The sequence below is a fragment of the Thermothielavioides terrestris genome, chromosome 6, assembly GCF_000226115.1.
Source record: "Thermothielavioides terrestris NRRL 8126 chromosome 6, complete sequence".
NCBI classification, from domain to species: domain Eukaryota; kingdom Fungi; phylum Ascomycota; class Sordariomycetes; order Sordariales; family Chaetomiaceae; genus Thermothielavioides; species Thermothielavioides terrestris.
Window position 1 is genome coordinate 1,477,520 of NC_016462.1, and position 23,590 is coordinate 1,501,109.

At 58.7% G+C, this 23,590-nt stretch overlaps 7 protein-coding genes across 7 annotated transcripts; 5 read left to right on the forward strand and 2 right to left on the reverse strand.

Moving 5' to 3' along the window:
* Positions 1 to 351: 351 nt before the first annotated feature.
* THITE_2123655 (uncharacterized protein) lies at positions 352 to 1,561 on the forward strand. The gene is made up of 2 exons (XM_003657665.1): positions 352 to 899; positions 970 to 1,561. Exons 1-2 carry the CDS (start codon positions 603 to 605, stop codon positions 1,369 to 1,371), a joined length of 699 nt encoding a protein of 232 aa, XP_003657713.1. The 5' UTR covers positions 352 to 602; the 3' UTR covers positions 1,372 to 1,561.
* A 313-nt stretch (positions 1,562 to 1,874) lies between these two features.
* Positions 1,875 to 2,805, forward strand: THITE_2132725 (uncharacterized protein; the record flags this gene model as incomplete). Its single annotated transcript, XM_003657666.1, has 2 exons — positions 1,875 to 1,980; positions 2,093 to 2,805. The coding sequence occupies 2 exons, from the start codon at positions 1,875 to 1,877 to the stop codon at positions 2,803 to 2,805; spliced, it is 819 nt and encodes a 272-aa protein (XP_003657714.1).
* Positions 2,806 to 8,505: 5,700 nt separating this feature from the next.
* Positions 8,506 to 10,372, reverse strand: THITE_2123662 (uncharacterized protein). The gene is made up of 3 exons (XM_003657667.1): positions 10,155 to 10,372; positions 9,176 to 10,052; positions 8,506 to 9,115 (listed from the first exon to the last, which is right to left on the reverse strand). Exons 2-3 carry the CDS (start codon positions 9,999 to 10,001, stop codon positions 8,673 to 8,675), a joined length of 1,269 nt encoding a protein of 422 aa, XP_003657715.1. The 5' UTR covers positions 10,002 to 10,052; positions 10,155 to 10,372; the 3' UTR covers positions 8,506 to 8,672.
* Positions 10,373 to 10,474: 102 nt separating this feature from the next.
* On the forward strand, positions 10,475 to 11,869 carry THITE_2123665 (uncharacterized protein). Its single transcript, XM_003657668.1, has 3 exons — positions 10,475 to 10,867; positions 11,009 to 11,372; positions 11,510 to 11,869. The coding sequence occupies exons 1-3, from the start codon at positions 10,830 to 10,832 to the stop codon at positions 11,732 to 11,734; spliced, it is 627 nt and encodes a 208-aa protein (XP_003657716.1). The 5' UTR covers positions 10,475 to 10,829; the 3' UTR covers positions 11,735 to 11,869.
* Positions 11,870 to 12,139: 270 nt separating this feature from the next.
* On the reverse strand, positions 12,140 to 15,579 carry THITE_2123666 (uncharacterized protein). The gene is made up of 5 exons (XM_003657669.1): positions 15,153 to 15,579; positions 14,971 to 15,090; positions 14,654 to 14,917; positions 12,528 to 14,566; positions 12,140 to 12,473 (listed from the first exon to the last, which is right to left on the reverse strand). Exons 1-5 carry the CDS (start codon positions 15,366 to 15,368, stop codon positions 12,305 to 12,307), a joined length of 2,808 nt encoding a protein of 935 aa, XP_003657717.1. The 5' UTR covers positions 15,369 to 15,579; the 3' UTR covers positions 12,140 to 12,304.
* Positions 15,580 to 16,095: 516 nt separating this feature from the next.
* THITE_2123668 (uncharacterized protein) lies at positions 16,096 to 18,901 on the forward strand. The gene is made up of 2 exons (XM_003657670.1): positions 16,096 to 16,725; positions 16,798 to 18,901. The coding sequence occupies exons 1-2, from the start codon at positions 16,504 to 16,506 to the stop codon at positions 18,577 to 18,579; spliced, it is 2,004 nt and encodes a 667-aa protein (XP_003657718.1). The 5' UTR covers positions 16,096 to 16,503; the 3' UTR covers positions 18,580 to 18,901.
* Positions 18,902 to 20,164: 1,263 nt separating this feature from the next.
* THITE_2123672 (uncharacterized protein) lies at positions 20,165 to 23,121 on the forward strand. The gene is made up of 3 exons (XM_003657671.1): positions 20,165 to 20,684; positions 20,736 to 22,667; positions 22,726 to 23,121. Exons 1-3 carry the CDS (start codon positions 20,464 to 20,466, stop codon positions 22,967 to 22,969), a joined length of 2,397 nt encoding a protein of 798 aa, XP_003657719.1. The 5' UTR covers positions 20,165 to 20,463; the 3' UTR covers positions 22,970 to 23,121.
* Positions 23,122 to 23,590: the final 469 nt, after the last annotated feature.

The following is a 23,590-nucleotide window of genomic DNA, read 5'->3' on the forward strand; positions in this document are numbered from 1 at the left end:
CGCCATGCTCCAGAAGGATGTCCACCGAGGCGGTCTTGCTGGCCAGCGGGATCTTCGTTTCTCCTGCCATGCTGCCGGCCAACGTTTTCGCCCCCAGCATCACCGCCAGAACAAGTCGACAGACATGGGTCAGCCCGACGGGAACTAACTAGCTTTGGTACCTCGGCCGGTAGTTAGTCAATTGCCCGGTTTCTCCGGGTAAGTTGGCAGCTACATGCTGCGCCGCTCGCCTATGGCGGCACATCTTCAGCTCTCAGGGGGGCATCCCGGAGCCTTGCGCTAGTGAACTGACCGCGATCCCATCAATCCTTTGGATTCCAACAAATTCTTGGCAGGTGGACTGAATTTTCAAAGCCATGGCGTCTCCCTCCTTTGTCTTTCCCGTCCCCGGACCGCAGAAAACATGAGATTCGGCCAGCTCTTCTGCCGTCCTCTATGCCACTCCCGCCGCGCCTTTGTTTGACTCCGGTCCATATACTTGACGCCCCGTCCCTCACGCGCGTGTGGATTCAAGGGACCTCAGCAGCTTCGTGGTTAATAACTGAGCAGTACCCCATCTGAGCGGTATTGTCCATCCGCCAAGCCGACGAAAGCCGACGAAGATGGCCTCCTCTCGCTCCTTGCTGCTGCCCATCGGGCTCGTGCTCTCTCTGCTGTTCATCGATGCCGCCATCTCCCTCAGTCTGGTGTCGTCCATGGTCGCTTTTCTTCATACCTACGGCGGCGGTCCCTTTCCGATCGAAGGCCCGTTCGAGTCGACCTTCCTGCTTGCTGGAGAGCCAGCGCACCTGGTTGTCAACCAGGGCCACACAACCAACGGTGCTAATGGGACAGTCCTCGTCCTCGTCGGATTTGGGGGCTGTATTGCGCTCTGGCTAGAGAGGCGGTCGCGCAGGAAGGTAGCCGCCCATTGATTCGTCTCCCGAATTTTTTTTCCACTAGTATGCGCTGACAGTATGGACGATATAGTACGATAGATCATCCCCGGCCTTCTACGTCTGGGCCCTGATCGTCTTTCTCAGCTGCCTGCTCACCCTGACGGCCCTCATCTACACCTTCGTCGAGACGTCCAAGACGGGCTCCCAGGAGATCGACTACAGTGTGGCTCGCGCGACTCCCGCGCCGGCGCATTATCCCAACGACCGGTGGACGCCAGAGAACTGGTATGCCGCAGTCTTGGAACTGCCGCTGGTCAGCGACGACGACCGGCGGGTCATCCAGCACAATCTGACCCTCATGAGAGGCTGGCGGTGGAATCTGATTCCCATGTTCCTGCTCGGCTTTGCATTGCTAAGTCTAGTCGTGCTGGAACTGCTGCGGCTGCGGAGGAGGAGCACGCAGAAGGTGCCGATGGAGGAAGTGCTCGCCTGAATGCACAAGTAAGCATTGTTTGCCGGTGTACGACAGCACTGCTGCGCATGGATATGCACGCAAGGTTGGGACGGCCAGGTGTCTGCACAGAGCATTGGTGGTTTCGGCAGCTTCCTCAGCCTTGAAGGGTACAAATTACAAGGTCGCCAACACTGAGTCAGGGCTTGCAAATACGACTCCTGCACATGATTGGACTCCACGCGATCCGTCCTGGGAACTGTCATTGCCTGCTGCTGTCCCGCGCAGCTGCAACCTGGGCGATTCGATTGTTGCATACAGTTCAACAAACCCCAGCTTGACGGGGTAGTTTCAGTATTCCGTAGTTACCTAGTCAATGCATAAATTTATAAATAAGCATAACGGCCCCACCAAACCCACCCATGCAACGTCATCGGGCTGTCGCCCAGCCTCGCCGGCAGCTTCCCGTCCTCAGCCTTGTCTCGGTGCATTTATTCCGTACATCCATACATCCATCCGTACCTTTTGCACAGCCAAGAACCGTCATGGCAAAATCCACCCCCGGTGCTCGGCTCCGTCGAGCATTCCACTATCCCTCCGACGATGACGATGCATCACCTTCGTCCACTCCCGAAGTGCTCGATGAGCAAGGTCCGCCCCGCTTCCCTTCTTTCCTCCCATCTACCTCCTCTTCCCTCCCTCCAACCGCCCATGTCCCCCTCAACCCTGAAAGTGTCCCTAACCCAACCTGCCTCCAACACAGAACAAGAAACCCTCATAGCGACCCTCGCCCAGCAAAACACCCACCGCAACGCCGCCTTCCACCGCCTGCTCTACGCCCTACCCGCCCTCTCGACCATCCCATTCCTGCTCGCCCTCTTTCTCCCCCAACACTCCCGACCTTCCGCCGGCACCACGACCACACCCCCATCCCCATCCCCATCGCACCTCCTCTCCCTCCTCGGCCTGTCCTCCCTTCTTGCCACCGCCCTGACCCTCCACCGACTGGGCGTGACAGAGACGGGCTTCGCCTTTCTCGACCACCAGCAGCAGCAGCAGCACCACCACCACCACCACCACCACTACCGCCATACCGCCACCGCGGCGATGACACAACCGCGCCGGCGGCGCGCAGCCGGCAGCAGCAGTGCGGGCCTCCTCGGCTCCGCCGCCGACTACCCCGGCGCCAAGTCACCTCTCGCGCGGCACCTGCCGTGGCTGAACGTGGCGCTGGCGGCGCTGGCGCTGCTGACCGGCCTGTTGGAGGAGCGGGCGCGGACTGGGCAGGCCGTTGGCGGCGGTGGTGGTAATGGCAGTGGTGGTGGTGGTGGTAGTAGTGCGGGGGTCAGTCCGGGGCTGCTGGGGGCGCTGCCCGGGGTGGTGTACGCGGTGGTCGTTGGGGCGAAGGTGGTCATGGCTGGGGTAGATCCTGAGAGGGAGTTGGGTGGGCTCAAGTATGGGTATAAGGGAGCGTAGAGGGGTGGTCAGATCGGTTCGTTGCTAGTCGGTCAAGCGTGGGTTGGGTTAGGTTTGGTCGGGGAAAATGCGGCGCATTACATGGCGTTGGGGGGGGTTGGACGGCAGGAGGATAAACAACGGCTGGGATATACTGAATTTGATACATAGCCCGTACACGACGCCTGTGGTGTCATGAATGCTTTCAGATCGATTTGCTTCCTGTTCCGGTACCCGACAGACTAAACCTCCTTTTATGCACCTCCATGTAGAGAACATACAGAACGTATCCCAACACCGCCGTAGCCCCTCTACACATCTATCGACTCGTTGAACCGCAGCACGCCATTCCCCTTGAGCACCCCGTCGATCCCCTTCGGCAGCCGCGGGAACGGATCCGCCAGCGGGCTGCTAACCTCGGGCGCCTTCAGGCAGGACCCGGACTTGTCGACCACGAGCGCCAGCCCGTGCGACTTGATCGCGTCCACCAGAGCGGGTACCATGTCCTGCTGCGGTTAGCATCGGCAAGGGATAGATAGATTCATGACCAAGCCAAACTCACCAGTAGTCGCTCACAGCAGATGAGCCCCATGAAGTTATTGCTCTGCGCTGTCCGGACCGCATCCTTGATCGAGCTCGCGCGGTGCTGTAGCTCCCCTCCCTGCCCTTCCTGCGGTTGCGCCCCCAGGTTGTTGCACAAGAACACGGGGAAGTTGGGCTGCTTCCAGTTCAGCGCCGTGCACACGCTCTCGTTGTACGAGCTGAAAACGACCGACCGCACCGCCTCTGGCCCCTGGCCCTGGGCTCGCTGCGCGCGTGCGTGGTCGAACACGACGCCGAGAACGGCGTCCACGTAGGCGTTGAGGTCGGCGCTCAGGCCAAACCCCTTCAGAGCCAGCCTCGCCCGCTCCTCGGCCGAAGGGTAGAGCACCTGGATGTTAACGTGCATGCCCCGGGGGAGGAGAGTGAGGGCGTCATGGAGCGTGACGCCGCCGGATGTGGCGAGGATGCGGTGCACCGCAGCGATATCGTCGACTGGGAGCGGGGAGTGTGGCCCGCTGCCGGTGGCAGTACGGAATTGGGCTAGAGTCAGGCGCGATACGGGGATGTCGATGCCGCCGCAGCTTACCGTCCACTGCGGCCATAGGACCGGAACGCCATCGCTCGTGTGCTGAACGTAAATACGGACAAAATCGCCCGACAAACTGGAGCCGGTCACAAAGGTGCTGCTTCTCATGGCAGGCGTCATTGTGGCGGCGTCGACTTGGCTTGTCGCCTTCCAGTATGTCTCAAAGTCGGTTATCTCCAGCGGCTTGCCCTGGAAAGGCTTGATGATCTGCGCGTGGAAGGTGAGCTGCCCGATGGCGCGCAACCGTGCGTCAAATAGCGGCAGACAGCAGCTGCCAGTGTTGCTGTTGAGCAAGGCTCGGAACGTGTTGGGCAGCGCCACGGTCTTCGCAATCACCTTGGCACCATACGCCGGGAAGACGTCAAAATCGAGTGTAAAAGAATCGAAGCTGTCGATCTGGAACGACACAAGCCGGGTATCTTCGTGGAAGGGAAGCATGATATTCTTGGGGATGACGTCGAAACCTTTGGACGAGATGGTAAGCCGCGCGGCAGGATATTTGCTGTCGTGGAGGAAGACCAGCGGCTCTTCCCCGTCGGCTCCGAAACTGAGCTGCACGACAGTCTTCGTATCCAGGAAGTTGTGGCCATAGCGTCGCAGCGGGATGATGGGGGGCGGTAGTTCGAGCTCTGGGATGGCGTCCGTATCAAGCGACATCGGCATAGGAGCGCTGCTGCCGAGCATCAAGCTCAGAGGTCCCGGGTTGTGCGGCTCCGGCGGGCTGGGTTTCCTGCCCTTGTTGAACGGTGTAAGAAGCTTCATGCACTCGAGGTGCCCTTCCCAGGCTGCGTAGTACATAGCCGGAAGCTCCTTCTCGTCCAGGATGTTGGGATCTGCGCCGACATCGAGGAGAGCCTGGAGGCAGGGGACATTTCCTTCGCTTGCCGCGTGCACAAGCGGAGTCCATCCGTAGAGCTTATCTATCTGGTCCAGATTCGCCCCGTAGTTCTTGAGAAGGAGCAGAAGCTCGGGCGTCTGCCCCGACCTCGCTACCAGGTGTTGCGGGTAGAGCCCCTCGGCATCAGGCAGGATCTTTGCTCCGTGCTTCAGGAGCAGCTCGGCAATCGCCAGCGACCCGTGCTCGCATGCCAGATTCAGAGGAACGTGGTCGGTATCCGAGACAGGATCGAGGCGGGCGGAGCGTTGCAGCAGTCTCTCCACGCACTCGAGGTGCTTGTGAACGATGCAGTGGATGAGGGGCGTGTAGTTGTCATGGTCAATCAGGTTGATCGTCTGGGGTGCGGCTGGGGTTGATAGGTCAGCATCCCGCTGGACTACACAACTGGTGGGATCCCAACTCCATACCTGACAGTAGAGTCTCGATCATGTCGAGCCGGCCATGCATACTAGCGTAGTGCAGAGGCACTCGTCCGTAAACGTCGGTCCTATCGACGGCGACGCCCTTTGCCAGCCCATACTGGAGCACGAACGAGCTACCGTAAATGGCGGCCTGGTGCAGGCAATTCCGCTCGTTGATGTCATCCTCGGACTGGATATCCACCAAGCCGGTTTCAAGGAGTAATTGCAGCGCCTCACTGGGCGCTCCGTTAATGGCAGCCAGAAACGTTCTGGTGAGCCGCTCCATCAGGAGACTGTCGACGGGAGTATTCGGTTCCGCCGTGGCCCGCATGCGTCCCAACAGGTCCCTCAGGGATTCCAGATTTCCAGAAAGCACCGTATCTAGGAGCAGCGTGTCGGCGTCCCCCTCGTCAGTGCCCAACAGGTGTTGGCTGCTGACGACGTGCTCCGGGCGGGACTCGAAAGTGACATTATCACCATCAGCCCAGGCGCCAAGCTCCTGGAGACTTGTGGTGGCCTGGTCGGACAACTCGCTGATGACGGTGGCGTTGAAGAACGGCTGGACCTCGACGGCTCTGGAGAGGTACAGCTCCTTCGTCTTGGACTTCGATGTCTTGTCCCACTTCTTGAGAATCTTGGAGAATGCGGTACCGTTGATCTCAACAAACTGCTGCAGCTTGTTCAGGTCATTGGCAAACTGCTGGAAGCCCTCTTGGAGGGTAGTGAACTTGGCGGACCGCCTCGAGATGCCATGACGGGACTCAAGGACCTTCTTCTTATCGAGGAGAGTCTTGAGACGGACTTTGAGCTATCTAGAGTTAATACGAGTGTAAACTATCGGGGCGGAACGGATGAGAATCGTACGCACCTCGGCCTCCTTCTGCAGGTAAAAGGCGTTGACCTTCTCGAGTTCCCTTTCCTGTCCCCGCGTTAGGACACCGAAGTCATCTCACGATCCCACAGCTGAACCTTACTAGTTGAAAGAAGAAGGTCGCCTTATTCGCCTGAAGAGCAGCCTGCGAGTCGGTAGGCCTCCCGGCAGCCCCCTCCGCAGCATCATTCTGGGCAGGAAGAACAGGGGTTGCCGAGAGCTTCTTGATGAGCTGTGGCAGCGGTGTCAGTCCTGTACAGACCCGGGGCGTCTCTTATCCCTGCTGGGTCTTTCAATCAGCCCTAGGGCAGACCGACACCAGGCATGATCGGGGGTAGCGCGAGAGAGGGGGAGCGCACCTTTTTCAGGCCCTTGTAGTTGACAAAGCTCGCCGCATACTCGGGCACCTCGAGTTGGCGCTTTTGGATGTGCTTGCCGAACTTCCTATTCGGGGCGGGTTAGCATGGCGGTGGTATTCGAGAGCAATGAGAGACTCACATGGTTAGGGCTGACAGCCAGTGAGGCTTCAACCAAGTAAGGTCACAGACTCAACAGCAGCGGCCGCATGTAGGTTGGGGGTTTTCGCAGCACTGATTGGCCGAGTCAACCAATGGCGGCGGCGGTATCTGTGTTCCAGAAATGATGTGACTGAGGCCTCTTCCGTTCAGAACGTTGAGAGCCGATAACCGCAGGCGGCGTTTTCGGCGTCGTATTGAAAATGAACGTGCCTGGTTGCGCGCGGGTTGCGAGCGTGGAGGGGGTTGCTGCAGGTTGGTTGGGGTTGAGGGGGTTGAGAGGGGGGGGGGATGGTGTCCACTCGCTGCAAAGCAGAATTCAGGTGTGAATGAGTGGGCAGTTAACCCTCAATGAAAGAAGAGAAGGAGCAGAAAAAGCTTGTTGGTCGTCGCTCAGAGATTCTTCAAGTGCCTTCAACGATTTCCGGGATAACGTTGGGCATCCGGCCGGCCAGCTGATATCCATTTCAGTGCTCCCTTCCCGATAGTTTTACACCTAGTTCAGTCAAGGCAACCTTACCTTAACACATCTCGTACTGGGTGCTGAACTACCACAGTAACAGCGCGAGCAGACTGTCCGCTTCGAGTAAGGTAGGTCGGCAGGTAGGCGAGGTCCTACACAGCATGTTAAACATTCGTGTGGTCAGGTCTCGGCCGTTGACGGTCGGAAGTGTAATGTAATGTGTAAAATCGGGCGCCAAGAATCTGGCAGCGATGATCCTGGCGCGACCTCCGCATAGCCGGATCTGATACCAATAAGTTACCTTAGGTAGTTATCTCTTCTGCATTTAGGAAGAGCAAGCGGGTCGGCAGGCAGGCAGGCAGCCGAACCTTGAACAACAGAAGAAGTACGGGAAGGAGCACCTGGCAGTTTTCCGCACAACGGGAACGGCACATCAACCTTGTGAATCCACCTGTCATACGGAATATGCCCACCCCTCAACAGTGACTCTTCACTTCACAGTACGTCGATCCACCCACGAGCCATAACGAGAACCCCGCAAAGAGGCTGCAGCCTCCGTACTCCGTACCTACTGCTGTACGTGTTAACCACGGATACTGTGTAACGTAAAGACAGCCTGGTATCGTCATGGCTGCGCGGCCCAGGCAGTTTAATTCGGAACTGCGGGATGCCCAACTCAGGTTTCCAGGCCTGTCTCGTGAGCTCAGCGGCCACCTTCACAAGACCCTGTGCGCAGGAATGCAAGATCCGCCCTGCCGGGAAGAGCGACTACTGCGCGCCGTGCAGTAGGCGCGCAAACTCTCCTAGTGCAACGGCATCTGCTCTTTTGACGACAGCCAATCGGAGTCCTAGATTAAGCCATGTGGCCTCGATGCGCAGTCCTGAACTGACCAGGAAGCGCAGTGATGGAGTTTCATTGCGGGGCAGGGAACTCATGGTAAGGGCCAACAGTGAGGGGCAAAACAGGAAGTGGGGGGTAAAGTAATCCAAGTATCGGTGTCGTGAAACTCTTACTGTGTATGTTCCGCTCGACGGCGATGGCCGGAACACTTGGCAAGGCTTGTTAGCTCACTGGTCTCTCGACTGTCAAGGACCGCTTTTGAAGGGACGGGATGGTTGTCGGTCGGCAGCGGGATGTGGAAAACACCAACCGAGCAGCATCTACCAAGCACTGCTCCGTAATTTACAATACAGCAAAGCTCGGAGCTGTTTTTGGCTCCAAGCACAAGAGAGCGAACGCGAACTATGGACAACTGCGCTATACCGGTAGTCAACATCCAGCTCTGGAAGGGAAGTGTCGCCGAGGTTCAAGACTCGTTAGCAGCTTTGTTCGCCGCAAAAGTATATGGTCAGGTTTAAGTTAGGCTCTTCCGAGGTAAGCTTACAACTCAGCGGAAGTCAAACTGTCACCGTGGTTGCCACCAGAACATCCACTCTCAGGAAAGGCAGAGAAAGCAGTGTGAACCACCGAAACCCACGCGCTGGCATTCGGAATATCGCGTGCCCGCAAGATACAGCCCATCCTCCTCTTGACAAGACCAAGGTAGCAGTTGTGCGCAGCCAGCGAGGCACCCCTTATTCGCAGCAAAGACCGGCCACCTCACACGCCCCCTACTTCGCAGCATTGCCAGTACCGCTCCCAGTCGCCGGCTTGCTCTTATCAACATCCACCAAACTATCCGCCATCGCGTCCGCCGTAGCTTGCCGCAACCGCTCGGTATCTTCCATCCTGATCTCCCTGCTCCCGGCCGTCCTGTCCTTGACCTCCCTCTCGTCATCACTGTCACCGAGACTGAAGGGATCGTTCTCAGCGATCGGGCTCGGCTCGACGGCGGAGAGCGGCTGCCACTTGCTCGTCTTGGCTGCGCCGCCGGGCCCTGGGGCGCCAGCGTCCTTGGGCGGGATCTTCGGCGAGGCATTGTAGGCGTCAATATCCTCGACCGTGTCGCGGAACGAGACTTTCCTGCCGTCACTCGGCTTGGGCGACTTGGACGGCGGGGGCGGCCTGAAGAAGTTGGGGTTGCTGCCTCCTGGCCGCTGGTTCTGGATGGGGGCTGCCATGCCGAAGTCAGTCTTGCGATGAATTCCGAGTCGGGGCCTGACCTTGAACTTACTTCCGTCACTGTGGAACTTCATGCCAGCAAAATCATCGCTCAAGAGCTCGGGATCTGCATCGTAGCGGTCGTAGTCGGCACTCCGCCGAGCCTGGTTTCGCGTCGGTCTCCCCATAAACGAACTGCGCCCCTGATCAGGGCGCTCATCCTCATCGTCAAATTGCTCGTCAATTTTCTTCTTCAGATTTGTGAACCACGTGTTGACCTTCGCCTGCGTCTCCATGAAGCCCTTGCGCAGGCTCTCCTTGATGACGGGCAAGTCGTCGTCGATGAAGCTGTGCTCGCGCTCGCCGTCATCTGCGGGGCTCAGACCCGTCTGCTGCCGGCCACGCGGCACTCGTCCGCCGCCTCGGTAGTCCCGGTTTGCGGTCCTCGCCTCGTACGCACCAACGCTCTCGTAATGCTCTGCCAACTGGCGCGCGTACCGCTCGTCGGCCTCCAGCTGCAAGGGGTCCGTCGACGTCGGCCCCACGGGGTCGGCGACAGGCCTCGGCGGCGGGGGAGGAGGCCGGTCCCGCTCGGCCGCCTCCGGGTCCGTCATTTCGAGAAGCGCGTTGAAGGCGGCCTCAATGCGTCCACCGCTGGCGGTCAGCACCGCCTTGATGACGGCGTCGTCAACGGACGGGAACGCTTCCTTCAGCATCTGTTGGTTCTTTTGCGCTTCGGTCAGCGGCCGGGGCGGTTTTGGCGGAGGCACATCGCTGGACCCAGTCGCGGGCGCGGTGGCCGTGTTGGGCGTTGTTGGGCTGGACTTCGCAGCGGCAGCGGAAGCGGCAGCATCATCGGCCCCGAACGTGCCGGGCTCCAAAACATCGTCGTCATCCATCTCGAGCGGACGTGCAGTGGTAGGCGATTCGGGAACTAAAGCGGCTTTGGTCTGGAGACGCATGCTTTTTTAGCTGACACACTTCGCAGATCAGGAGCCTCGTGTTGGCTGCGGTTGGATAATAATGTTAGGGGGTTTCGGCGCCGTACTCACCGCCTCGGCAGACATCCTCGCAGGAAGCCAAACTGAGTAACGTGCAAAATACAGTGGGTGTGCTGGGATGAAATATCAGAAACTGTGTCTTGCCTGAATCTTATAGCACTCTGGAACATAGGAGGGTTTCCTGTTCAACCCAGGTCATGGAATGTCGCAGCTGCATGGCGCATGCTCCATTACGTAGCCCCGCCTTCGATCCCTCCAAGCCACAAACGGCTGACGACTATCGATAAGGCAGGCAGCCGAGACACTAGTGGTACACAAAACCATTGCACACATTGATCCATAATGCACGGCTTGCCAGAAGATGAAAAACGGGAAGCAAAGAAGAAGATTTTTAAACTCTTACCCGAACTGCAGCATACCTGATGCAAGGTTAATGCGATGAGAAATGGAATCTCTTCCTGTATTTTAAGGGTATTTAGATCCGAATGTAGTCCGAAACGCTCTGTAATGTGCCTTCATCTCGGCATGCAGGTACCTCAAAGAGTGGGATATTTTGTACCCACCTATGTTCGCACCCCTGCTTGTGACATCTCGCATTTTCCAGATCGCAACCGCTCCGTTCCCAACATCTGCTATCAGTAGAGGGCTGCGATCCAGCCCTTCTCGGCACAACCCTCGCCAACGCCGCCGCCTGCAGCACGAGGATATACCGCCACCCATGACACGATGGGCAATAGCTCAAGCCGTATAACGGCGCAAGACCAGTTCGTCTTCCCCTCCCACGGAGTCTGTCCGTCTCCACCCGCGCCTGGCTCTAGAAGAGGCCGAGGGCATATCTCCCCCTCCCCTGTCCCCCCAGAACCGACAAATCCCGCTGACCCTCCCTCCCCGTCACTCCACGCCAGAGCAATCCTCGACCTCAAGACCCAACGCGACAAGCTGCAGCGGTACCAGCGGCGGATCACGCACCTGACGGACCGCGAGACGGAGGCGGCGCGGCAGCTGCTGGCGCGGGGCGACCGCGCGCGCGCGCTGCTGGCGCTGCGGCGCAAGAAGTACCAGGAGTCGCTGCTGGCCAAGACGGACGCGCAGCTGGCGCAGCTCGAGCAGCTGACCGCGTCGGTCGAGTTCGCGCTGATCCAGAAGGACGTGCTGTTCGGCCTGCGCCAGGGCACGCAGGTGCTGCGCGAGATCCAGGCCGAGATGGGCGGCATTGAGAACGTCGAGAAGCTGATGGGCGAGACTGCCGAGGCGATCGCTTACCAGCGGGTTCGTCTTTCTTTTCCTCTCTTCCCTTTCCCCCTTTTCTCCCGGGAAGTTTTGTCCCGTTCCTCCGTTCCCAGTGTCTGGTGCACGGGAGGGTCGGGTGTGTTTTTGGTGTTTTTCAATGCTGACGCGACCAACAGGAGGTTAGCGAAATCCTCGGGGGGAGGATGTCCGCCCAAGACGAGGAAGAGGTCGAGGACGAGCTGGCGGCGCTCCAGGCCGAGGTAGCAGGCACCGCCGGCCCGCAGAGTTTACCCAGTGTTCCTGATACCCAGTTGCCGGCACAAGAAGTAGCGGAGGAGGGCGCGCCCGAACCGGCGGAACGCCAGGCGCAGAGGGAGAGGCAGGCGATGCTGGCTTCATAGACTGGCGTGGGAGTTGAACGGTGATGACGTTATGCATGGGCGGCGCTAGGCGGTTACAGCAATGGTTGGTTAATGATTAAGCTGCTTGGATGTACCAGGCATATTTTCCTTCATCGTGCGGTGCTGCGTAATGATACGGAGTGGCAAGAAAATAAGTCATCTGCGAGGGCAATGACAGGAAGAATCTCCTTACCAACTACTTGGGCAGTTGAATCATACATGATAGCATGCCCCTTCTAACCAATGCGCCGTGGACAACCGCCCAATGCTCAGTGACGCCTTCCATGCCGACAGATGCCAACCAACAAGCGTAAGTCAAATGCAGACCCCATCGCTTCCCAGGTATCAACAATGCTATACCGATGCAAAGCCAGAACGACCTCCTTGCTTCTCTCGAATCCCCCAATAGCGTGATCGACGATCGGCCCAGCTGATGAACCTCGGGGGTATGTATGTACCCTAAAATATGTACAAATATGTACAGAACTTGTCTGACACGGAAGAGTGCAAGGGGCTAGCCCGTGAGCACCACGTGTCATTCTGCTCGGACCAAAAATGACACGGGCTCGGTCAGTCGAGCGTAATCACATCGTCCCTCCGAGAGACGGACTGAGCAGCGTGTGGCTGGTACGGGAGACCCGGGAGGTGCACAGGCACCGTGGAAGTTGACCGGGAACGGTAAAGGGGGTCCTCCGTACCATAAGGCGGCCAACGGTCCGAGTGCGTACGGCCATCGAAGCTATCCACATGCGTGAGCACAGATCGGTGTTCTCGGAAAGCTGGAGCCACTTACTGAGGACGGGGATGGACATATTCGATGCCAACCACGCGTTCTTGCCGCTGGTATCCTTCTCGTGGTTCCGTAGCAAAGGGCGCATTTTCGTCTACGAACGCGCGTTGCTGGACCGTCGCCACGACTCGTTCGACCGGCTGATTTTGCATGGGAGGACGCCCAATCTCGTACCGTACTACGCCGTCGTGTGGTTGCGGTGTCACGCCCGGCCGTGAGGCCGTAGACCGCAAATTGTACCTTCCCGGACTTGCAGGAGCTGGACGAGGCTCATGCTGCCTGGGGAACTTGTTGGAGACTCGAACAATCTCCACGAAGTCGCTCTGCAAAGTCTCGATACGTTGATCGATCCTGGAATCGGCGGGCCTCATGTTGCGCTCATCCGCCCAACCGAGGCCAGCCTCAGTAGTCTGTCCGGCACGGCTGGTCCACCGGGTCGGAGAGGCACGACGGACCTCCGAAGACACGTGCGCGAAATCCGTGCGCGGTTGCCTGGGCGGCGAGGGATAGTCCTGGATAAGAATGGGGCGGGATTCCGACCTAAGGGTGGCCCCGTCACGCCGGATCCAGATCGGCTGATTGCCCGACCTGACGATCGGCTCGCCAGCACGGGCCGCTTCATCATCCTGCCAAGTCGACAAATGCCGTGTGCTGGATGCATCAGAAACAGCGGCCCCGACGCCACTGCTTCTAATCGTGTTGACGGGCTGCGGATGTAGCACAACGAAAGGTTCTGAGCGTTGGTCAGGGGCAGGGGCCGCCCAGCTTCTATCAGCACGTGGAGGGAGCCTGATGAAACCTTCTTCGGTGTCAACACGTGGAGGGAGCCTGATGAAGCCATCTTCGGTGTCAACACGTGGAGGGAGCCTGATGAAACCATCTTCGGCATAGGCTGGACGATGTGTCTGGGCTGCTGTGGCTTCTTGGCCAATGAAACCTCCATAAGTCGCCGAGCGCACCGCGCCGTCGACGCCATGCGCAAGACCAGGCTCAGGCTGGCGATACGGAAGAGGCAGCCGGGTGGCGAAGCTGGAGGATTCCGGCGAGGCAGGCTCGATAGACTGCACGGGATAATCCTTGAGATCCAAGTCACGATAGCCTACCCGCTCAACATCAGGGGCGCCGTACGGAACGGCTCGTGACCCGACTATAGGTCTGGGTCCAAACCCGGGCTGATCCTGCTGCGCTCGGGCCTGTTGCGGCGGGCGGTAGGCGGTATCGGGCACGGCCTGCTGCAGCTCATCAATCCGGCTTGCTCGCTCACGGGGCAGATCTACGGGAGGCAGGGAAGCGTCAAGGGGGCGGTGCTCATTGTAGCGCAGCTCGACTGCGCTGCACACCACCCCGTCGGCGCCACGGACCTCCCGCATCAGCGGCTGCGGTTCATGGCAGGCCGAGCTACCCATAGCGCCAAGGCCAGCGGATTGCACTGGTGCTGGTGCTGCGTTAGTCTCAAGCCGTTGCCGCTCCACGGCTTGATGCCAAGCCTGGTCGCGAGCCGCCTGATAGCGGTGGAAGCCCCGTTGCGCCCACTTGGCTTCCCTCCGCGCTTTGGCAGAGATCTTCTTGACCTTTTGGGGTGCATGGGCTGCTCGGGGGAGCGTTTGACCCCGAGAATTGTTCCTAGTCGGTGCGGCTAAGGGCGCATCAATGGGAGACACCATCGCCCTGTTTGTCCCGACCGCTCTCCCGGCCTGCTCCCGCGGGCTCTCCTCTGCCGACGAAGTAACGGAGGACTCATCCTCCTCTTCGTCCTCGTCGGACTCGTCGCTTTCAGAGTCTGAAATGACGACGACCTCGCAGAGGATCTCGTCAAGCTGGTCCCGGCCCGTCTCCTCGTCTCCTCGCCACTTGACGAGGATGTCGAGACAAAGGGATTCAACAGCCTTCCTCGCATTGACATAGGTCGTTTCCCGGAGTAGCTGATCATATCTGGTGTGGTTGTGGCGGATGTGAGCAAGCACTGCCAGCTGTACACGGCGCGACAGCGTGAGATCCGGTGCGAGACCAACTGGCGGGTCCCCCTTGCCGTCCAGCCTCGACTGTAGCCACGGGATGAGTTTTGCGTTACTCGGGCGCATCTCGAGGGGATCCCCCCGAGTGCCAGGATAAGTTGGGGGTGAACCTACCTTGTTGAAGGCGTGCTCAATGATCATTTGCCGATCAGTGTTTGGAATGCGAGGAAACAAATCCCTTATGGCCGCATCTGCCTGTTTGTTAATGTCCTCCTGCTTCTCTGGAATAGGCTCGGGCAGGCCAGATGCTACGCCGGCGGCGCCAGGCTCCGGATCCCCTAGGGATGCGCGTGCTTGCTCCACGATGCCCTGGCGGATGTGGTGGCCAACGCGATTCAGATGACGGGTGAGTCTGTTCGAGAACCCAGGGGCCGGTGACTAGGAAGAAAAGTCAGAGCCGGAGGCATTGAAAGCTCGCATTGCCGACAGACCGTGACAATAAATATCATAGCATCCTGCTCTCGAGACAGCTCTTTGCAAGCCGTCGTCAACGCTGGGTTCCCAATGGGAACAAACTCGAACCCTGGCGGCGGCTCCCGCTGGTCGGTGAACTGCATCAGTCAGTGTCTGGGCTCACTCAAAACGGTCCTTGGACCGGCACAAATCCCATTACCTCGAACTCGAGCTTCTTTTTCTTGTCCTTGTTCTCGATGAATTCGAACCACGACTTGTGCTTGGAGCTAATGCGCGGTTTCTCAGGGCGGGCGACCAGGCCCGGCGGTAAGGGGGCGGACCAATCCAGCAAGTTGCCCCTGCGGTCTCTCTTATGCCGTTCCTTGGCATGATTACCGCTGCCCACGCCCGGGGCAGTCCTCTGTTCTCTTCCCATTCTGACTGGTACTTGTCAGTTGACCACGGTGAGACATGGACGCACAAGGACTCAAGGCGTCAGGGTCGGGGTCAGTCAGGAAGGCGGCCTTGGCCGGGGTCAGTTCCCGACGAACACGGCGTAACCCGACAACGTTGGGCACGCGACGATGCCTTCTGCGACGACGCCCTCTGCGGCGATGCCCTCCGCCTGAGACGCAGACAAGGGCGGCCCTCTGAGGAATCAAGCTGCAAAACCCAGAATAAAGATTACGCGCAGCGACAGAGATCACTGAAAGGAGAATGAAACGGAAAAAAACACCAGCGATGGTCCGCTGTCGGCAACCTGCAAGAAAAGAGGCTGCGAGAACGTAGGAAACACGCCCAGTTGCCCGATTTTCCGCGGTCGCCGGCACACGCAGGTAGCGGTGAACCTGAGATTTTTTTAGCGGCACTGCGGGAGCAGGGTCGGGGCGTTCCTCGTTTTTTCTTCTGCGGGGGAATTCGCCAGAAACTGTGTTTTGCACTCTGGCCGGGCGCAATCAACCAAGGTCAGATGCGCATCCCACGGTGTGGTGCTGTCGGGCCTGGATGTGGAGGAAGTCATTCGTTCTCGGCGAGGCCCAACCCCAAGGCTCAACCCGAAAGGGAACGCCTTCTGGCCCCAGTCTGGCCTGAGGCAGCAACGGGGCTGGCCGCCTCTGAACTGCACTGTATGCACAAAATACACTACATTCGGAGCATTCAGTTAACGTTTGAACGTTATGGTAACATTACATTATTCGGATTCGGTACGGAATATACAAACAACATACCTTACTTACCCTGACCGCAGCACGAGTCAACAGATCAACGAGTTGCACTGTACAACCTGGAATGACTGGAGTCCGTTCGATGCCCGGTATCCGTGCCAGTTAGGTGTGCTTGTCAAGTGCCAGTCGCCGGCAAACCTGGAAGCTCCTCAGCGGCCAGGTACGGCTTCGATCTTACAACTTGGAAGGCAGCCAACAGTGGGGTGCACAGGACGTGCCTGCGTCTCTTCTGGGTCGCCTGAATAGGAGCCGAGGTACCTTACCTCAGCTTGCCTACGATCTGAATCCCCAAGGTCACTGTCGGGTTGTGGATGCATGAATTAGACTCCCGCTCTCACATGAAAAATGTCTGACTTCGACCTCGGGGCGACGTTCATCCCGGCTCTGCACAAACCCGCTGCGCTGCTGCCAGTTGCCAAGCATCGCGCGTCTCTTCTCTACCTCATCGAGACATATCCGGTCACCATCGTGGTGGGCCAGACCGGCTCCGGCAAGAGTACGCAGATCCCCCAGTTCCTCGAGCAGGCTGGTTGGTGTGCTGATGGCAAGGTCATCGCCGTCACTCAGGTGCGTCTCTGATCTCCGAAATGGGTAGCGAAGTCTCGATGTCAAGCGTTAACGCCAGCTGCTCCCCTCTAGCCTCGCCGTGTTGCCGCCACGACGGTAGCCATCAGAGTTGCTGAGGAGTTTGGGTGCGAGGTCGGCAAGGAGGTCGGCTATTCGATCCGCTTTGAGGATGTCACCTCGGAGAGCACCCGCATCAAATTCCTCACTGATGGCCTGCTCATCCGTGAGGCCCTCGTGGACCCCCTGCTCTCGCGCTATTCTGTAATCATGGTCGACGAGGCCCATGAGCGGTCCATTAGCTCCGACATCCTGCTTGGCTTGCTCAAGAAGATTCGCAAGAAGAGGCCAGACCTGAGAATCATTATCAGTAGCGCAACGCTTCAAGCTGAAGACTTCCGCGCCTTCTTCTCGAGGTCCCAGGAAGTGACTGGGACAGAGACCAACCAGAGCGGGGACGTGGTGTCCATCATCAGCCTGGAGGGCAGGACGTATCCGATAGACATCCTCTACCTCGAGTCGCCGGCCGAGGATTATCTCGAGAAGGCGATCTCCACCGTCATGGATATCCACACCAACGAGCCCAAGGGCGATATTCTAGTCTTTCTGACCGGGCGGGAGGAGATTGATCAAGCTGTCCAGGCCATTTCCGAACGTTCTTCCCAGCTTCCTCCGGGGTCGCAGTCCATCCTCCCGCTTCCATTGTACGCCGGCCTACCGGCCGACCAGCAGATGTACGTGTTTGAGGAAGCGCCCGAGAACCACAGGAAAGTCATCTTCTCCACAAACATTGCCGAGGCGTCGGTGACAATAGACGGCATTGTCTATGTGGTCGACTCTGGCTTTGTCAAGCTCCGGGCGTACAACCCGAAAACCGGGATCGAAACCCTAACGGCTACGCCAGTCTCCAAAGCATCTGCCGCGCAGCGTGCTGGCCGCGCTGGCCGCACAAAACCCGGCAAGTGCTTCCGGCTCTACACCGAAGAGGCTTACCAATCCCTCCCTGACGCCAATGCTCCCGAAATACAGCGCTCGAATCTTGCCCCTTTTGTTCTCCAGCTCAAAGCCCTCGGCATAGACAACGTCCTGAGGTTCGACTTCCTCAGCCCCCCTCCGGCGGAGCTGATGACCAGGGCCCTGGAACTGCTCTATTCCCTCGGGGCGCTGGACGAGTATGCCAAACTCACGAAGCCCCTGGGGCTGAGGATGGCCGAGCTGGCAGTAGAGCCGATGATGGCGAAAACGCTTCTTTCGGCTCCGTCCTTTGGTTGTCTTAGCGAAATGTTGACGATAGCAGCCATGACCAGCCTGGGCGGCAACATCTGGATTCAGCACGAAGGCGAGAAGAAAAAGACAGAGAGCGCGAAGAGAAGGTTCGCCGCCGAGGAAGGCGACCATATCACTCTCCTGAACGCCTACCAAGCCTTCGTGACCAAGGGCCGCAAGGAGTCCCGATTCTGCCACGACAACCTCCTCAACTTCAAGGCGTTGGCACGGGCGGTCAGCATCCGGGCCCAGCTGAAGCGGTACCTCGAGCGCTTCGGCATCCCGGTCGACGAGTCCCTGGCGGCGCAGTCAACCTCGACGGCGAATAAGGCAGAGCAGATCCAGCGGTGTCTGACCGCGGGCTACTTCGCACACGCCGCGAGGATGCAGCCCGACGGCACGTTCCGGAACGTCTCCGGGACGACGGTGCTCCACGCCCATCCGAGCTCCGTCATGTTCAACCGCAAGGCGGACTGGGTCATCTTCCACGAGGTGATGGAGACGGGGGACAAGACGTTCATCAGGGACATCACGCGGATCAAGAAGGATTGGTTGTTGGAGTATGCCCCGGAATTCTACAAGGTCGGCTGATCATGGCGAAAGAGAGGCCCGGAGTGTGTCTTCTGTTTACAATCGGGCTGGGGGGTGAAACAAAATGCGGAGGCTGCCTCTTGGGTTCGGGAAGCTTGTTGCCGCCCGGAATGCGAGCGTCAAAATCACTTTGAAGTTACCAGGAAGCTGTCACTCTGTACAAATGCTGCAGGCTCAGCGGCCTTGCCCCTGTCTGTCGGACGATGGAGTTCACAGCTGGCTCGATTTAAGACCGTCAGGTCGCACCCGCACTGCAGACACGTGGGGATGAATACTCTGCACGGGAGCACAATATGGTCAACCTAGGCACAGTCCCGTAATCCGATGTTCCGTGAGGCTCAAGATAAAGTTCTGCCCATAGGATTACCTTTGGCAGAGTGCTGTGTTCATTAACGGCGTTTCAATCGCCTATCACACCCGCATTTGTTGCGGTCTACGCAGGACATGGCAAACCACTCACGGCTGGCCGCTGTTTCAAAATTCCACTAGTTAAAACGCCGGGAGAGAAAACAAAACGGAGACTAAATGGAAAACATCAGACGAACGAGCCGATTGTTTGCACACATCGTCTCTCGGTGTCGTCGTCTGCAACTGGAAGTTCAACCGAGTCATGCCCCCTGCCATCCGTGAGAGTGACACATGGTTACTGGCTCATCTCGCCAAATGTATTCCGTACTTGGCCCCCTGATTTTATGAGGCCCGGTACTCGAAGGCGAGTTGTCATGCATCTTCCGCTTCTTTCCTGACTGTCTTTATCTCCTGCTCTGCCTTCTCCCTCCAGACGCTCCAGCAGGCGAGATTAGCGCCATCTGGACCAGTGTCTCGAGTCCCTGTTCCCTGGCGGTGTCTGGCCCTGGATGCTGAGCGCTGCTTGGCAGGGGCAGCAGCCTTAGTGGCTGACCGGTGCAACGGTTGGAATTCCGAGTGCGCGAATGGCTTGCAAGAAAAATTGGGCCGCAGCGCTGTGATTGGATGGCCATAGCTTCAACACCTTCCTGGACCCTGGCCGGGCTCCACCCAATGGTTAGCGCGGCTGCCCCTTTTGATTAAGACGAAATTAGCAATTTCTATTCGACCACCGGTGCCCCCAGAGTCAACGAGGCAAGAGCCTCCCTGGCGAGGCTCCTGGTGCCTGGCAATCCCTTTCTCCTTCCAGCGGAGATTTGGCGACGGTCAAGCGAGCGAGGCAAGGGGCTAACGCTATTTGCCTCAGGGCCGAGCCGAGCGGGCGGAACTTGACCGCTTGCTTCCGTCCTCCGTTCTCTCTGCGCCATGGCAAAACCTAATCCCTAATCACTACACTACGCTCTTTCACATTGGCACCCCTTCCGCTCTTTCACACCCGAGTCTCGGCATCACCACGAGGCCAGACGGCTACCAACTTCGCAGCGTCGTGAGACGTGTGAATCCTCACTCCTTCACTCCCCGTCTTGCCTGCCGCCCAGCAGGCGTCCATTCCTTTCAATTGTCACGACAAGCGACGACGACGACGGCCTGCCTCGTCACAACATTCTTTTAGCTCGCGACTTCGGGTTCCCGGTGGCCAGATCTCGAAACATTCGTTCTTTTCCACCGCAACTGGTTGTGTGATTTTCCAAGTGGATTGACCCGTCGCGCTATCCTGGGGATTTAGCTTGTCGAGGCTACTACTCGGTCCTTGGCAACACTTTCGCGGCCCATCTAGGATCGGAGGCATCCCAGTATTTCTTGCGTCACGATTGCTATGACGGCGTTCGGCACTCGCTGAAGTCTGCATCTTTTACCATTCGTTCCTCCATTCACGCCAAACGAAGCATACTCTGACTGGACCCCGACTTCTCCTGTGCTTGATCCGCCATCTTACCGCGAGGACGCGTGTTGTGGAGGAAACAAGAGGCGCCAAGGATGGAGAATGGATTCGTCAAGGGCGTCTACGCCATGGGCCCGAGGGTGCCACCTGTCAGGCCGCGCAACGCCGCAAGAACGATGACCTCGACGTTGGGATTCAAGGTTCCCTCTCCAGTTCTCGCCGCCCGGGGCGAGACGACAACCGCGTGCACTAACCCTCAGCTGTGCGAAAAGCCTGTGGGATCCTCCATGACCCTGCCTATCGTTCTGGGAGTCTGGTAAGTGCGCCACTCGCTTTCTCCGGTACGTCACGCTGACTTGGCCCACAGCATCCCCGTGGTTGTGGCCATTGGTATCCTCGTTTTCCTCCACCGAAGAAATGTCAAGAAGCAGCGGAGGGAAGACCTCAATGATCCCCACAAGTCACTGGATTTTGGCCTGGAAATAGGTGGCGGTGGCAAGGGATCGCGCGGGAGTCTTATCAGCAAGGAAAAGGATGGCCACTCGCGCTTCAAGCGGCAGCAGATGTCGATGGACATGAACCTGTCCAGCCCGTACCTTCTGCCTCCAGAAGCTCACAATTCCCGCGAGTCCCTCCACTCCCTGGCTAAAACGCTGAAGCAAGCCGAAGACCCCTACCGCCCAGTTGCGCAATACGCTGCCAGCGACGTTGGTTCGATTCGCTCACTCCCACGGGGCCACGACGGCGCCTCTCTGTACACTCGGCGGTCTAGCAGCCGCATGGAGACGGCCCCGCCTCTCGCCTCTCCCGGGCCGCATGGACCTCCTCCGAGAGCAGACTCTGTTCCGAAACCGCCTCTACTGCCGCCCGAGCCAAGTCACATGAAACCGGAGAAGCCGCTGGCGGAGGAAATCGCGGACGGTATGGCGAAGGAGCATCTGCCCAGCATCGCCACAGCCTCCTCGGTTTCTCAAGAACACCACGAGGAGGCCATCGGGGTTGCCATCCCGGAGCCACCCACTGTGGCGCGGAAGTCGGTCGCAAAGACAACGCCGTCGCCGTCGCAGTCGAGCCCAGCCGATTCCGGGATAGCCGTCGAATACGGGGATCTTGGCAACCCCTTTGAGGAAAAACACGCCCAAGAACCGGGAACCCCCACCGAACCTACCAGCATGGGCCTCGGGCTTTCTGTGGCCACTGAGCCTGCGCAAGACTCGTTCCGCGCCTCTGCCTCATCTTCCCATAGCCAACCTGCGAGCTCGGCACCGCACAACGGTCCCCATGTTTCAATGACGGCCCCGATCATTGAGGAGCCCATTGAATACTACGACTACGACTATGCGGATATGCCAGATATGCCGCAGGAACGTCGCTCGCCTTCGCCGTTGAACCACGGAAGCCAGCTCGGCGCGGAGGAGCCGCGGGGCCGGAATATGCAGCGGACCTCGCAGCTGTTTGAGGAGCAAAACGCGGCCGACCAGAGTGGCTTGCGTGTTCCGCAACGAGAAGGCCGCCGTGTCTCGGTTGGCTTCCGTCCTCTGCCGCCTGACGAGATCATGGAGTCCGAGGACCCCGAGTACAGGGCCAACCGTATTCGGTCCTTCTACAAAGAGTACTTCGACGAGACCAAGCCTGAAGATAGACCGCCCGTCCCCCCAATGCCTTCGATGTCACAGCAGCAGCATCATCAGCACCACCAAAGTAACACCAGTTACTACGAGGATTACGATGCGAATTACGCCCAGGATGCCCCGTATTTCGATCCCTCCAGCAACTCGTTTGTCATGCCCTACGCGCAGCCCGTGTCTCGCCGCGCCATGACGCCGCCACCCTCTGGCCAGAGGTTCCCAGGTCCGAGAGGCCCGCCGCGTGCGTTCCACGGATCGCAATCGAGCATGAGGTTCCCGCCGAACATGCGCGGCCCTCCCCGGCCGGGCTCTTCCGTATCAAACCAACTGGGCGGTCCCTCACGCCCCGGATCCTCGGCATCAGGCCCCTACGGCCGCCCGCGCGCTGGTTCCGCAATGTCCGGTAGCCGTGCTGGTAGCCGACCTGGGGGACCCCGGAAGCCCATGCCTCCGCCTATGGATCTCAACACGCTCCCTACCCCCTCCAAGCTCAAGGACGATAGCTTTGCCATCTTGAACGCCATCGATTTCGCGCCACCTGACACGTTCGCAGAGCGCGCCCGCGGCCGCTCTCAAAGTCCTATTGGGGAGCGCCGTCCTTACAGGATGAACGTACCTGCGCACTCGCCACTGGCCAACGCCTACGAAGAGCTCCCTACGCTGCCCAGCCCGTAAGTTGACGACACATTGTTGGTTTAGAGACCGAGCCCTGCTAACGCGTCCAAACAGGCATCTCCTCCGCAAGTCGGGCACGTTTACGGCCCTCGACTTTGCGCCGCCCCGCAAGTTCGTTGACCCGGACAACCGCAGCGAGACAGGCTCGATCCGGAGTAACCGTAGCGGCCTCTCGGCAGCGCATGCCATGGCCATCCGCAGCGGTGCTGGGCGTGTGAGCCGGCTGCCCGGCGATCAGGTCTTCACCCAGGCGGCCATGGCCAAGACGCTCAAACCACAATGGGGCATGCGTGATTGAAACGGCGCTCTCGCTCTCTTCGCGTCTTAATCACGATCGTTCCGGCTGGCTGGCCGCCGAAAAGTCCAACCCCCGGTGAAGCCAGCGCCGGCATCTTTTTTTCCTTTGGCATTCACCGGTGGCGCGTCACGTCAATTTCCCACAGCATGCATCAGGCGTCATCATCACAAAATCTCGGTTCTATCGCTTCTGGTCTCTTGGTTTCATGGGCAAAAAGGAAAATGGAGCGGACAACTCGGCAAGCAGATTCTTCCTCCGTTCTGGCCTAACGGTGGCGCATACGCGACCTACCTAGATAGGCGTGATGACCTCTCTTTCAAGCATACTGCATCCCTCCATCCACATGAACATGTACCTCTGTGGTTGTCATGTACATATCAGGGCCTTTTCTTTCCACCAGCATGACATGTTCTGTCGCCGGTTATATTTGTTGTCGATTGCATTTACACACAGAGCTATAGCTATACATAGACAGGAGAGGATACTTCCGGGATACTGCTTTGGTTTAATGCAATTGCTTTTCAGCTCAAGGCTCTGCCTGGCGGGTTAAGTTGGTCTATTCATTTGACTGGTATTGGGACGGTGTCTGGTGAAATGAGGCCGGCGCAGATGACTCTGCTC